We start from the raw sequence: 15,641 nt of genomic DNA, 5'->3' as shown, positions 1-15,641 counted from the left end.
TATTTGGTGAGACTGTATGTACTGTAAGAAAATGGCAATCAGATCCTATCTTTAAGTCACACTGAGGAGGAAGCAAGCTTCTTTTCTATTGCTCTAGAGCAGACTTGCACAAAGTGAAGCCCTGCAGGTGTTTGGGACCTCAGCTTCCAGAATTCTTAACCATTGGACAAGCTGGATAGGGTTTCTGGGAGTTGGGAGCCTCAAACACCTGGGAGTTGTTAATTTTAATTCAATGGATTTTAAGCTTAAAGTTGTATGTGTTTAAGGCATTGAATAATTGCCATATGCCAGCCACCTTGAGTCCCACTTGGGGTAGAGAAGGGCGGGGTATAAATAGGGCAAATAAATAAAATAAACTATATTTTTTACATAGTGGTCAGTGACCTTATATAGTTTTTTTTAATCATGTCAGGAGCGACCTAAGAAACTGCAAGTCACTTCTGGTGTGAGAGAATTGGCCATCTGCAAGGATGTTGCCTAGGGGATGTCTGGATGTGTTCGCATCCTGTGGGAGGCTTCTCTCATGTCCCTGCATGGAAGCTAGAACTGATAGAGGGAAGCTCACCCGGTCTCGCAGATTCGAACTGCCAACCTTTATGTCAGCAGTCTTGCTGGCACAAGGGTTTAGCCCAGTGGTTCTCAACCTGTGGGTCCCCAGATGTTTTGGCCTTCAACTCCCAGAAATCCTAACAGCTGGTAAACTGGCTGGGATTTCTGGGAGTTGTAGGCCAAAACACAACAAGCAACGGATGCAGACAATTCAGCACATTATTAAATGCAGTTTCCTCAAAAAACAGTCAAAACTAAAGAGCTGTGTCTTGCTACTGGAAGAAAATCAGATTAGTCTCCCCAGGAAGGGGGTTCCAGAGTCTAGGAGCAGTCACCAAGAAGGCCCTCTTTCATTTTACTAACAGGTGTACTTCTGAGGGTGGTGGGATGAAGAGAAAGACTTTCCCAAAGACCTCAACCCCTGGAAGGCTTATACAAGCATTCAGATAATCTGGAGCCAGATAATCTGTAGCCATGGCTCATAACCAGCATTTTTTGCCTTGAAACCCGACAGTAGACAATGGAACTGTTCCAAGGAATTACATGTTCATTATAACTACCCACAGACAATAGTCTGCACCCCCTAAAACAAACAGCTTCCTTGGGAATTTGACAGAAATGAGAAATAGAGCTGGGTGTTATCTGCACAATGATGGCACGACTGTTTGTAGGACCATTTGAAATGGTCCCTCTCATCTACATTTGCTCATACTAGAAGGCCCCGAGCTGGAGTTTATCCCTGTCTGTGCACCTGTATAGGTAGGTAATGTTGTTACCCTTACTCTATGCTATAGTCAAGACTCTTCTTTTATATTTTAATCTCTTTTTCTTTTAAGACCCTGTTCCAATTGAGAAGGAAGATAAGCCAAAGCTGCTGCCATCATCAGATCATACCTCAATCTATTTCTAGTCCTAATGGAATAGGGGCAGTTGCCAGCAGGAACAAGCAAGAAGTTTTGGAGTCGTGGTTGTTTCCATTTCACTGTGCCCAAAGGGAAAGGGAAGGCAGACAACCAAGCAGTACCAGATCCTCTTCCTCCTCATGGCAGGGACACCCATTGGCTACTGGCGAGTTAACAGCAACTGTTTCAGGAGGCTGGATGGCCCCAGGATATGGTGGGCTCCTTGCTGGGATGAGGTCGGTGGAGACCCCTGATTCCCAGGTTTGAACACATCATGCCCCCAATACCCATGTAGGCCACGCTACAAAACTTCACTGGGATATGCGAAACCATGGATAATAGTGCATCCTATTAAATGAACAACTTCAAGCAAGACCTAGGAAATGTAGAGAGAGAAAACACCTCTTTACCTGCGTAGTAGCTACTCTAGTGCAACTTTATAGTAATTTTCAAGTGAAAAATTATATAGAATCACCTGGAGGACCTAGAAAATGCCTAAAGAGGGCATATTTTGTCAATATGAGTAAATGAAACTATGGATATTGATCCCATCGATACATTGATATTGATCCCATCGGTAATCGGTAAGGGATATTGATCCCATGAGTAATCCTGTACTGTGAGTTCTAAAACAAAACATTGAGAAATCTCAAAATGAGGGAGTATCTTTTGAAATTACTAGAAGCCTTACGCAGTTCTGTTGTTTCAGGAAAATCCTTTAAAGTCAATAGGACTTCTTCATGATGGCATACTCTGCTGGCATAGGTCCTGTTCACTTAAGCAAGTCTGTGTGAATAATGTGTTTGAAGATTTAAAAAATAAATAAATGTGTACTTTATAATCCAAAATGTATATCTACACAAGGACTTTATATTCCTCTTCTCTTCATCCTCCCCTCCATTTGGGCCTCCCTCCCAAGAGCCATAAAATAGAACAGCATGTCCACTTTAGCATTAGAGAACAACATGGTGTGCCATTTAGTTACTTTTTGATCGAATTACCTCTGTGCAATCAAGATATGTACACGAGGCTGGGCAAGTTGCTTTTTGTGTGTGTAATAATTATACTTTTATTTTAGCACAAGTTCTGTTTCACAGCAGTTGTATCACTTTAAAAAACAAAGCTGCATATTGCAAATTAAATACTGCATAAGAACAAAAGAACTGTTTGGAAGAACTGCCATCATCCAGTGTGGATAAGGAAAACTATAGTCCATTAGTCTGATTTTGAAAAATTACTTTAGCTAGTGGCCAGAATCCCCAGTCAGCAGTCACTGGCTGGGTGACTCAATTAACCTACTAGCCATTGTGGACAGGGATTCTGGGAGTTGTGGTACAAAACATAACTTTCCCCAGTTTTGTGGAGAAGACAGGAGTCCTTATTACTTCTCCAAAGGCAAATTGAGCCTTCTCTCCAAAGAGTGTTTAAGAAACATTGGTACATCTATACTGACACCACGTGGATCAGTGCAATTGAATCCTGGGAGCTGAAGTTTTACAAAGTCTTTCGCTTCCTCTGTCAAAGTGCTGGTGCCTCCCCAAACTACAATTCCCATGATTCCATAGCATTGAGCCATAGCAGTTCAAGTGCTGTCAAAGTGCACTAATTCTGCAATGTAGATACAGCTGATTACTCCCTTGTGAAACCCCGCAGACCTTTGCTTCTGCATCCTGATTTTACTGGGTCTTAGCCACTGAAGCATGCAGTTAAGGTCTTCTTAGGCCCCTTCTGCACAGCCATATATCTGCTTTGATAATCTGGATTATATGGCACTGTAGAAAGTGTCTTAAAAAGGCAAAGGACTTGGGAACACACTTTCCAGAATCTCCAACTAGAAGACTCACTGTCTGGGTGACCTCCTAAGCCTACTAACTGTTTTGGATGGGGGATACTGGGAGGTGTGGTCCAAAGTATAACTTCCTAATTTTATGGAGCAGAAAGGTAGCCCTTATGACTCCTTCCAAAGTCAAATGGAACTTTCTCCCCTTGAGGTTGTGCTTAGGAACTGTCATTACCCCCGGAAAACCACTTTGCTTCCAATCTCCAGCCCTTGCTTGTGTTTCCTGACTTTAATTGACATCATTTGCATATGTGGGAGGTCAAGGCCTTCTTAGACTCCGTGTATCCCAACCATTTAACACAGCTCAAAGCTAGTTCCAAAACTACGGGGAGAGTGGGGCAAGCAACAAACTCCCACAAAAGCAACCTTAATGTGCAGCAGTGCTCAGTGGTTTACGTCATCATATCTGTGGGAAGTCAAGGCCTTCTGAGGCCCTGTATACACTGACCATTTAATGCAGTTCAAAGCTTGCTTCAAATTACAAAAGGCTAGGCAACAAGTTCCAACAAAACCACCCTTCATGCGCATCAGTGCTTTGTGATTTGGGTCATCCCCATCTGACACCATGATTCTTCCATCTTCCTTTGCTTCTGGGTCCTGATTTTAACAGACACAATTTACAGTGTGGGAAGTCAAGGCCTTCTAAGGCCCTGTATACACTGACTATTTCATGCAGTTCAAAGCTAGTTTCAAAACTGCGGGGGGGGGGGGGGCAGGCAACAAAGTGCCACAAAAGCAAAGGTTTGTGGAATCGCATGTGTAGCAAGTCAAGGTCTTCTTGTGCCCTGTATACACTGACCAATTCATGCATTTCAAAGCTTGCTTCAAACTGCAAGGGACTTGGCAACAAACTACTACAAAACCACCCTTCATGCGCATCAGTGCTTTGTGATTTGGAGCATCCTTATTTCACATCATTTGCATGTGTGGGAAGTCAAGGCCTTCTGAGGCCTTGTATACACTGACCATTTTATGAAGCTCAAAGCTGTGGGGCCAGACAGCAAACGCCCACAATAGTGACCTTAACGCATATCAGTGCTCTGTGTTATGTGCCATCACATGTGTGGAAGTCAAGGCTTCTGAGACCTTGTATACACTGACAATTTAATGCAGTTCAAAGCTAGTTTCAAAACTGCAGGGGACAGGTAACATGTGTTACAGGTTACATGTGTTCCCAGGACCCAGTAAAGGCCTTCTGAGGTCCTGTATACATTGACCATTTCATGAAATTCAAAGTTGTGGGTCAAGACAGCAAACACTCACAAAAGTGACCTTAATTCATACTAGTGCTCTGTGGTTTGTGTCATCACATGTGTGGGAAGTCAAGGCTTCTGAGGCCCTGTATACACTGACCATGTAACACAGTTCAAAGCTGTGGGGCCAGACAGCAAACGCCCACAAAAGTGACCTTAATGGATATCAGTGCTCTGTGGTATGTGTCATGACGTGTGGGAAGTCAAGGGTTCTGAGTATGTATACACTGACCATTTTATGCAGTTCAAAGCTAGTTTCAAACTGGGGGGCAGGCAACATCTTCCACAAAAGCAACCTTAATGTACAGCACTGGTCGGTGGTTTGTGTCATCACAGGTGTGAGAAGTCAAGGCCTTGTCAGGCCCTGTATACATTGAACATTGAATGCAGTTCAAAGATTGCCTCAAACTGCAGGGGGTTAGGCAACAAACTCCCACAAAACCTAGACAGCAAACTCCCACAACAGTGACCTTAATTCATATCAGTGCTCTGTGGTTTGTGTCATCATATGTGTGGGAAGTCAAGGCTTCTGAGGCCCTGTATACACTGATCATGCAATGCAGTTCAAAGCTAGTTCCAAAAGTGTGGGGGACTAGGCAACAAACTCCCACAAAAGCAACCTTAATGCACAGCAGTGCTCGGTGGTTTGTGTCATCACATGTGTGGGAAGTCAAGGCCTTAGGTCCTGTATACACTGACCGTTTCATGGAGTTCAAAGCTGTGGGGCCAGACAGCATATACCCACAAAGTGACCTTAATGCATATCAGTGCTCTGCAGTTTGTGTAATCACATGTGTGGGAAGTCAAGGCCTTCTGAGGCCCTGTATACACTGACCATTTAATGCAGCATGGCGGTTTGTGCCATCTTCTTAGGTTTCCTATGTCATAACCTGCACACTGAAACCACCTTCTTGCAGACCAGTTAGAACAGGCCTGGGCCAACTTGGACCCTCCTGATGTTTTGGACTTCAACTCCCAGAATACCTAACAGCCTCAGGCCCTTTCCTTTTCCCCCTCAGCCGCTTAAGCGGCTGAGGGGGAAAAGGAAGGGGCCTGATGCTGTTAGGAATTCTGGGAGTTGAAGTCCAAAACATCTGGAGGGTCCAAGTTCGCTCATGCATGAGTTATCTCGGCCTACTAATTTGCATATGGTTACTGATTGGCCACCCTCAACATTCTAAGCAGCTGAGGAGCAAAAGGAAGGGGCCTGAGGCTGTTAGGAATTGTGGGAGTTGAAGTCCAAAATACCTGGAGGGTCCCAGTTGGCCCATGCATGAGCTATCTTGGCCTACTAATTTGCATATGGTTCTTGATTGGCCAACCTCAACATTCTAACATTCTTAAACGGTTGAGGAGCAAAAGGAAGGGGCAAAAGGAAGGGGCCGGAGGCTGTTAGGAATGGTGGGAGTTGAAGTCCAAAACACCTGGAAGGTCCCAGTTGGCCCATGCATGAGCGATTTCATCTGAACATGAGGAAGAACTTTCTGGCTGTGAGAGCCGTTCAGCAGTAGAAGTCTCTGCCCCGGAGTGTGGTGGAGGCTCCTTCTTTGGAAGCTTTTAAACAGAGGCTGGATGGCCATCTGTCAGGGGTGATTTGAATGCAATATTCCTGCTTCTTGGTAGGGGGTTGGACTGGATGGCCCATGAGGTCTCTTCCAACTCTTTGATTCTATGATCTTGGCCTACTAATTTGCATATGGTTCCTGATTGGCCAGCCTCAACATTCTAACATTCTTAAGCTGCGGAGGAGCAAAAGGAAGGGGCCTGAGGCTGTTAAGAATGCTGGGAGTTGAAATCCAAAACACCTGGAGGGTCCAAGTTGGCCCATGCATGAGCTATCTCAGCCTACTAATTTGCATATGGTTTTTGATTGGCCAGCTTTAACATTCTTAAGCGGCCGAGGAGCAAAAGGAAGGGGCCTGAGGCTGTTAAGAATGCTGGGAGTTGAAGTCCAAAACACCTGGAGGGAGGGCCCAAGTTTGCCCAGGAATGGCTTTGCAGAGGCCTTGGAAAGGTGGAGGAGGGAGCGCCAGGGGAAGGAAGAGAGGAAGGAAGTGGGAAGGCGGTCAAGCACTTGTTGCCAGGCCAGATGAGGCCAAAGAAGGAGAGGAGAGGCGGCGGCGTGGTGGAGCGCCTACAGGTGACGCCGGCCACGCCTCACGCGGCACGCATCGCCCCCGAGGAGGAGGAGGCGGCAGCGGCGGAGGGGGGGAGAGGCCCGCAGGGAGTCCCTTCTTCCCTTTTGCGAGGCCTCCAATGGCAGGGCGAGGGAGGCGGCGCTTCCGAAAGAGCCCGGCCTGTTGTGGCCACGCAGCCTTCTGCAAAGAGAGAGGTTGAGAGAGAGAGAGAGAGACGCCCCTGGCCCAAAAGGCAAAGGGCCAGGGCGAGCGTGCGCCTTGACGCGCGCCATCCTTCGCCTCCACACCTAGCAACAGCGCTGACAGGACGCAGCCGCTGCAGCAGAAGAGGAGGTGGAGGAAGAGGAGGAATAAGCGGAATGGCCGCCTCTGCGCCCTCTCTCCCTCCGCCTCCCTCTGCCCTGACAGCCAGAGCCGGGGCGGAAGCAGCAGCAGCAGGAGGAGGAGGAGGAGGCATGCTGGACGCGTCCTCCTCCTCCTCCTCCTCCTCTTTTAGATCTCGCCAAGGCAAACTCCAGCCGGTTGCCAGCCTGAGGCACTCCCTCTCTCCCTCCCTCGCCTACCTTGCATTGCCTTGCCTCACGTGTCCCCCTCCCCAACACACCCACCCACCCTCTCTCTCTCGTTCCCTCCCTCGTGGTCGCCAAGCCACCCAACTCGCTCCCCACCCAACGCCCTCTCCGCTTCCCATTCATCCCCTTGGGCGCTGCATGCAGGAGGAGAAGGGAGGGGGGAAAGTGAGGTCTCTTTCCGCCTCTCCCCCCCCCCCAAACGCCCACGCCCTCTTATTCCCCCCCCCCCCCCCCCCCATTTGACTCACCGATATGGCTGTCCTCGATGTGCTCGATGAGCTCGGCCAGGGTCGGGAAGTGCAGCCCGCATCCGCCGAAGCGGCAGGTATTGGAGAAGAAGGAGGCGGCGGCGATGCCTGTCATGGTGGTGGCGGCGGCGGTGCGGTCGGGGGCATGGGGAGCCCTCCTCCTCCGCCCACCCAAGCCGGCGGGAAAGGCAGAGAGAGGGAAGGAAGGAGGGAAGGAGAGAGAGAGAGAGGAGGAGGTGGCTGCAGCGTCGGGAGGGAGGGAGGGAGGGACGGCGGCGTCGGGGTGGGGGGAGATGAGGCCGGCGCAGCTGGGAGGACGAGGAGGAGGACGGAGAGGAGGGACCACGGCTGCTGCCTCCTCTGCCGCCTCTGCCGCCCTCGCCCTGGAACAGCTGGGCAGGGCAACCCCCTCTCGCCTTCGCCTCCGCCGCCGCCGCTTGGTTCCCGCCCAGACCCAGGCCACGCTCGACCCCGGGGAAGCAGCGAGGCAAGGAGGCGGGTGGGTGGGTGGCGTGTCTGCCGGAGGAAAAGATGTAACAGTTGGGGGTGTGTCTTCTGCCCTCGCCAACTTCGCCCCGGCTTCAGCTCCTTCAGCCTCAACTTTTTTGCCTCCCCCACGCCCGCACCTTGTCTTGGAGGGCCGTGCGGGGAAAGGACCCCCAACGGGACCGACCACTTCAGATACTTCCCTCTTCTCCTCCTCCTTCCTTCACCCCACATGCTGAATTGCAGAGGAGAGGGAATGAACCCCTGAAACAGTAACAATCTCCTTCTCTTCATTCTCCTTGCAGGGGGAAGTCTGCAAAATAACAACAGTGTGCAAAAGGACCTCAAAACAATAACATTACAGTGTGCAAAAGGACCTCAAAACAATAACATTACAGGGTGCAAAAGGACCCCAAAACAATAATACAACAACAGTATAAAAGACCCCCGAAACAATAACACTACAGGATGCAAAAGGACCCCAAAACAATAGCACAACAACAGTATAAAATGACCCCCCCAAACAATAACACAACTGTGCAAAAGAACCCCAAAACAACACAACAGTATACAAAAGGACCCTAAAACAATAACAACAAAAGACCCCCCAAAACAATAACACAACAACCTCCCAAAACAACACAGCAAGTGTGCAAAGTACCCCAAAACAATAACACAACAACAGTATACAAAATAGCCCCAAAATAACACAACAACAGCATACAAAAGACCCCCCAAAACAATAACACAAGGATGCAAAGTACCCCAAATCAACACAACAGTATACAAAAGACCCCCAAAACAACAACAAGTGTGCAAAGTACCCCAAAAGAAAACAACAGTGTGCAAAAGGACCCCAAAACAATAACACACAACAGTATACAAAATAGCCCCAAAATAATAACACAACAATATACAAAAGAAGCCCAAAACAGTAGCACAACAACAGAATACAAAAGACCCTCAAAATAATAACATAACAATAGCATACAAAAGAAGCCCAAAACGATAACACGAACAGTGAGCCAAAGAACCTCAAAACAACAACACAATCATAACAGTATACAAAAGAACCCCAAAATAATAACACAACAACAATGTGCAAAAGGACCCCAAAGCAGTAGCAAAACAACAGTATACAAAAGATGCCCAAAACAATAACAACAAGACTGTGCAAAAGGACCCCAAAACATAACAGTGTGCAAAAGAACCCCAAAATAATAACACAATTAAAGTTTACTAAATAACCCCAAAACAATAACACGGCAATAGCAGTATACAAAAGAACCCTAAAACAATGACACAACAACAACATCCCTCTCCTCTTTTCATCCCACATACGATATTGGAGGGGAGGGGTATGTGTGTAAAATAACCCCAAAACAAAAACAACCTCATTCTTCCCTTTTCACCCCACATACTGTATTACAGAGGAGAGTGTGTGAAAGAATGCCAAAACAATAACACAACAATAGCTTCTTCTTCCTCCCTCTTTCATCCCACATACTATATTGGAAGGTGGGTGGGAGTGAAAGAAACTCAAAACAATAATACAACTTCTCCTCCTCCTGGTCATTCTCCTTCTCTTTCTTCTCTCACCCCATATACTATATTGGAGGGGAGAAGAGGGTAGAAGAACAACACAACAACAACGGCCCCTCCCCTTTTCATGTGAAGGTGCCATTAGTCATAATAACTAGGATGAAAGCTGGCTCCATATCACAGAACGATGGCAGTTTTGACACCGCTTGCACTGCCCTGGACTCTATGCTATACTATAGAATCATAGGAGCTGTGGTTTGTTGGGGCACTGGCACTCCTTGGTAGAGAAAGTGAAAGGCCTTGCAAAACTACAACTCCCAGGGTTTGCGTGTCTGAAGAAAAATGTAATAGTTGGGAGGGGGTCTTCTCCCCAACTTCTCAAAGGTTTGAGCCTCAAACACTTCTGAACTTTTTCCTCGCCTCACACACATTACACAGTAAAGTCCCACTTCATTGGCACCCATGGAAGATTCCAGATATACGTAGTGTCTGTTCACTTGAGAGTTACTATTCAAAATAGGCATGTTGTTGTTGTTGTTGATTTGTTCAGTCGTTTCCGACTCTTCGTGACCTCATGGACCAGCCCACGCCAGAGCTCCCTGTCGGCCATCACCACCCCCAGCTCCTTCAAAGTCAAGCCAGTCACTTCAAGGATCCCATCCATCCATCTTGCCCTTGGTCGGCCTCTCTTCCTTTTTCCTTCAATTTTCCCCAGCATAATTGTCTTCTCTAAGCTTTCCTTTCTTCTCATGATGTGGCCAAAGTACTTCATCTTGACCTCTACTATCCTTCCCTCCAATGAGCAGTCGGGCTTTATTTCCTGAAATATAGACTGGTTGGATCTTCTTGCAGTCCAAGGCACTCTCAGAACTTTCCAAAATAGGCATAGACTGTCAGTTTACTGGGGATTGGAAGATACCGATGAAGGCAAATGAGAGTTACTTGAATAGTCGCTTGAGAGTTACGCTTCAAAATAGGCCTGACTAATAATATGCCTTATAGCTATACTATACCATACACTCTGTATTGATTTGATACTCATATTGAAATACAGTCATTGAAAGTAAATGAAAAAAATAATCGCAAACTTTACTTCACATAACACAGCTTTACTGTATTGCACAGTACATGTATTTGAAGGTGTCATTAGTCATAACTAAAATGAAGGCTGGCTCTGCTCATCATGGAATGAATGTATGGTAGTTTGACCCCATTTTAACTGCCCTGGCTCAATGCTATGGAATTGCTGGATTTGTATTTTACTGAGACACCAGCACTTTTGGACAGAGAAGACTAAAGGCCTTGTAAAACTACAACTCCAAGGATTCCAATGCTTTGAGCAAGGAAAGTTAAAGTGGGGTCAGGTTGCATTTATTCTGCAGTGTAGATGCACTTGAAGTCAGTTAGTTGATTCTTAGGTCCAGTAGTGTGTCTTTGCACAGATTTGTGGATAAATTTGTAAAGCCACCCTTTCCTCACCATGGTCCAGCCCAGCAAATAATGTGAATACTGAAAAGTGCAACACTCATTCAATACATTTAAAGGTCGTAATAAGTGCACTTGGTCCTCTCTCCCCCAGAGATGAATGATTGCCATACCTTGCATAGTAGATTTATGACATTTCTCCATGCTAATGAGCATTTCTTGAACCCTGATTGTTTTTTTCTATGTTAAATCAAACAATCAGCCACTGCCAGAAGAGACAGAGAGTTTCATCTATGTTAACGATCGTGCCATCACCGCTCAAGCAGGGAGCTTTGAAATGGTTGAACAGAAGCTCTCTGAAGCTTTAGGTGCTATTACTGCCTATTACAGGGAAAACCAGTTTATTCCTCATCCATCTAAAAGGCAGACATGTGCTTAACAATAGACAAGCATCTCGAGCTCTGAGAATTACCTGGGAAGGAATCACACTAGAGCATTGCAGCACTCCAAAATACCTGGCCGTTACTCTGGACTGTGCTCTGACTTATAAGAACTACTGTTTGAATTTCAAGCAAAAAGTGAGTGCTAAAAATAATATCAAAGGAAAGTTGACTGGCTTAACCTGGGGATCACAACCAGATACAGTGAAGACATCTGTCCTTGAGCTTTGTCCTCTGCTGCTGAATATGCATGCCCAGTGTGGGATGCATCTCACCACGCTACAACAGTGGATGTGGCTCTTAATGAGACATGCTATATTATCACAGGATATCTAGGCCCTACACCAGGGGTCCTCAAACTCAGGCCCAGCGGCCGGATACAGCCCTCCAAGGTCATTTGCCCGGCCCTTGCTCAGGGTCAACCTAAGTCTGAAATGACTTGAAAGCACACAACAACAACAACAACAACAACAATCCTATCTCATCAGCCAAAAGCAGCCCACACTTTCCATTGAAATACTAATAAGTTTATGTTAAATTTGTTTTTCATGTTAATTATTGTATTGTTTTAAAGTGTTTTTTGCACTACAAATAAGATATGTTCAGTGTGCATAGGAATTCATTCACTTTTTTTTTTCAAATTATAATCCGGCCCTCCAACAGTTTGCGGGACTGTGACCTGGCCCTCTGTTTACAAAGTTTGAGGACCCTGCCTTACACCACTGGAGAAATTATACTGTTTAGCCAGCATTGCACCACCTGACATCTGTCAGGAAGTAGCAGCCTGTAATGAAAGGACCAAGGCATTGACATCTCTCCAGCCCATCCTCTGTTCGGATATCAGCCAGCAGGCCAACGCCTTAAATCAGGAAGCAGCTTCCTAAGACCTATAGAGATACTCGCAGGAACACCTCAGCAAGCGAGAGTCCAAAAGTGGCACCTTAATCAGTGGCTGATACCAGATGAGAAACACAAAAGTTTGGGCAACTTGGAAGGAGCTGAACAGACTGTGCTATGGCACCATGAGATGCAGAGTTAATCTTAAGAAATGGGGCTACAAAGTGGAGTCCATGACAAGTGGATGTGGAGAAGAGCAAACCACAGACTACTTCGTACAATGCAGTCTGAGCCTTGCCACATGCACAATTGAGGACGTTCTTACAGTGACACCAGAGGCACTTCAAGTGGCCAGCTTCTGGTCAAAGGACACTTAGGATAATGCCAAATTTTTAATTTTGTTTGTGGTTTTTCTATACATTATAATTGTATTCCCGATTTGCATCTGACACAATAAATAAAAAATAAGCTTTAACATTTGCATCCTGAACATGATCAAACAATGTTAGGGCGGGAAGTCAGTTGTTATCCCGCCATACCATTTATGTCTTCTCAGTGTTAGTCCATGAGCTTGTGAAAATCAAAGTAAGAAAGTGTTGTAGCCAATGGGCTTAAATATGGTAGTGGTCCCTGACACATGAAAGGAATAAAGGGATTGTTGGTCACCCACATCATATAGTGTGGGAAGCACTATTGTAAGCCTTCAAGTCATATGTATGTTCCTCGAAGTTGTCTGTTTACCTATGCCAACCACATGAATTCCTCGGGCAAGACATTACTCATAGCAGGTTTGTCAATTCTTTCCTCTGACATGTAGCCTACAGCAGCTGGTATTCATTGTGGTCCGCCAACCAAGTACTAATCAAAGCTAACTCTTTATCTTCAAGATCAGATGGGATCTAGTGACTTTGGGGTATTGTAAGCAACAATGACTGCCCAACTGTTAAGAACTTGAAATGCATCTACACACTATAAATAATGTAGTTTGACACAACTTTAACTGCTATGCCTCTATCCTATGGAATCTTGGGAGTTTTAAAAGGTGTGTAGCCTTTTCTGCCAAAGAGTGCTGATGCTTCACCAAACTATCAAAGGGATACTTTGATTGTGCTTTTCCTGCATGACTAGATGGCCCATGTGGTCTCTTCCAACTCTATTATCCTATGATTCTACCATTCTTAGGATTCCATAGCATTGAGCCATGGCAGTTAAAGTGGTGTCCAACTGCATTCATCTACAGTGTAGATTCAACCTTGAACTCAGAGGTATTTTCTCATTATGCAGTTATCTGCATAGAGCTCTCTAGTTGAACCTCACTAAACTGCAAATCCCAGGATTCAATAGGACAGAACCGTGGTTGTTAAAATGGAATCAGAGTGCTATAATTATGTAGTGTATTGTACCCTCTGCTTTTCGTCACTCTTCATTGATTCATAACATATCCATTTTGTCCAAATTACAGGCAACTTATTTTCATAACTTAAGGGCCTAAGGGAAAATGTTGACACAGGCACAAGTTCAGTATCATTCTGTTACCTAGTTATTCCTTTGTGTAAAGAAGCCCCTATATCACAGTATAGCATCTCGTGATCTGTCAAAACTATGGCTTTTGATGTTCAGTTGAATACTCAATTTACAATGTCACAATGGTACATTTGTACAAGTGGAAACTCTTCATCATAGTGGTATGTACAGAACTAAGAATAGTGATTCCCCTCTGTCTCAAACTCACAAAACTTGTTGTGTTATCCTGTGTTGCTGTAATAATGCAAAACAATTTACAGGAGGATGCTTGCATGCACATAAACACACACATATTTTGTTCTGTAGATAAGAAAAATAGAGAAAATACAAATACCAGATTAACATTGAGTAGTCACAAACAGTAGTTGAGTGATAAAAAAGATTCTTGCATACTTGAGCCCATCATCACCATTGTAGTAGTAAACTGTGAGATGCAAGCCCACATCATAACAGCCGTTATAGTGACACGAAGCCATGAAATGACAAGGACAGTTCTGATTCATTCTCTGTTGTCCTACTTTCTCAGTTGCTTTTTGAATGTCCTAGTTTGTGTTTCATCTTCCTATGCTCCCCTTTGTCCTAAGCTTGCTTCAACTGCTAATGAATTGAATTCAAAGTGCAAAAATAGTTCATATCAATTAACTCAGCAGGTGGGAGATGAAAAAATACCAGTGGATTATTGTCCTTCCCATAGGATCAGACAAACACAAACTGCTGCAGCCTCTTTCAACTCTTCCTCATTAATAGCTTTTGCCATCTTGACAGCATTCTGATGTTGGTTGGGTACATGTGTATTTGATTTCATTTGTAAATTTTTGGAGGGTATTTCTTTTTCCTGGGTGCATTGAACCGTGTTCACTAAGCCAGTTTTTGAATATTGCTTTTTTAAAATATTAGATTTTGTCCACCTATTGCTTTGAATAGAAATTGGCCTGCTTGCGGTTTGTATACTATAGTAGAACTTTGCTGTATGAAAGTGGCTGAAAGTAAAAGGTTAGCAGATGTATGGATCTCTATGTATGGCACTGTTAGGTTTCACTGTATTCCATGGTCTGTGTCTCAACTAAGCAGTCCTTGATGACAGTGAGTAAACATTTCAGGTTGGTTCCACTCGAGGCCTTACATGACATTGGCTTGAATGGAGTCCAAACCATTAATACATTTTTAAAATTATTTTTACTGGTTGGTATAGGTGACAACTAATGATCTCTGATGTTTTCTGTTCCATCTCATAAGAAGATTACCCCTGGACTCCAGTCTGATCCTGTTAACCTCTTCTGTCATTCTTGGTGTGTGTGTGTGTGAATATTACAGCTTTGGAAATGAAAATGTTAAGACTTTTTGAATCTGAACAGGATTTGACTGTGGAGGCAAAAGACTGTGTGATGTTTTCTTGGTGGAGACTGGAAGCATTTTAAGTTTATACGTTTCTGATATAAAGTGTCTTATACCTTTAATGGTATAAAGTGGTGTTAACTTGCTGCGCCCTTGGTGGCACAGTGGGTTAAACTGCTGTGCTGCTGAACTTGCTGACCAAAAGGTCAATGGTTCGAATCTGGAGAGCAGGATGAGCTCCCCCTATTAGCCCCAGCTTCTGCCAACCTAGCAGTTCAAAAACATGCAAGTGTGAGTAGATAAATAGGTACCGCTTTGGGGGGGGGGGGAAGGTAATGGCATTCCATGCAGTCATGCTGACTACATGATCTTGGCGGCATCTACAGACAATGCTGGCTCTTCGGCTTAGAAATGGAGATGAACACCACCACCCCAGAGTCGGACACAACTAGACTTAATGTCAAGGGGAACCTTTTCCTTTATCTATACCTTTTCTATGTAAGGTTTGAAAAGTTCACCTGTTACAAAGGCTCAGATTGATGATGGCTTG

General features: G+C 45.1%; 1 protein-coding gene across 1 annotated transcript in view; it reads right to left on the bottom strand.

Moving 5' to 3' along the window:
• The window catches only part of JAZF1 (JAZF zinc finger 1), a 143,268-nt gene extending 135,263 nt beyond the window's left edge, over positions 1-8,005 (bottom strand). Inside the window, exon 1 of the mRNA XM_060782017.2 lies at positions 7,503-8,005. Within this exon, the coding sequence (XP_060638000.1) occupies positions 7,503-7,617 (115 nt within the window). The 5' untranslated portion in view covers positions 7,618-8,005. The remainder of the gene's footprint in view (positions 1-7,502) is intronic.
• Positions 8,006-15,641: the final 7,636 nt, after the last annotated feature.

This window comes from Anolis sagrei, chromosome 6, assembly GCF_037176765.1.
Source record: "Anolis sagrei isolate rAnoSag1 chromosome 6, rAnoSag1.mat, whole genome shotgun sequence".
NCBI classification, from domain to species: domain Eukaryota; kingdom Metazoa; phylum Chordata; class Lepidosauria; order Squamata; family Dactyloidae; genus Anolis; species Anolis sagrei.
Note: the sequence above shows the minus strand (reverse complement) of the source record. Positions and strands in the feature narration are given on the sequence as shown.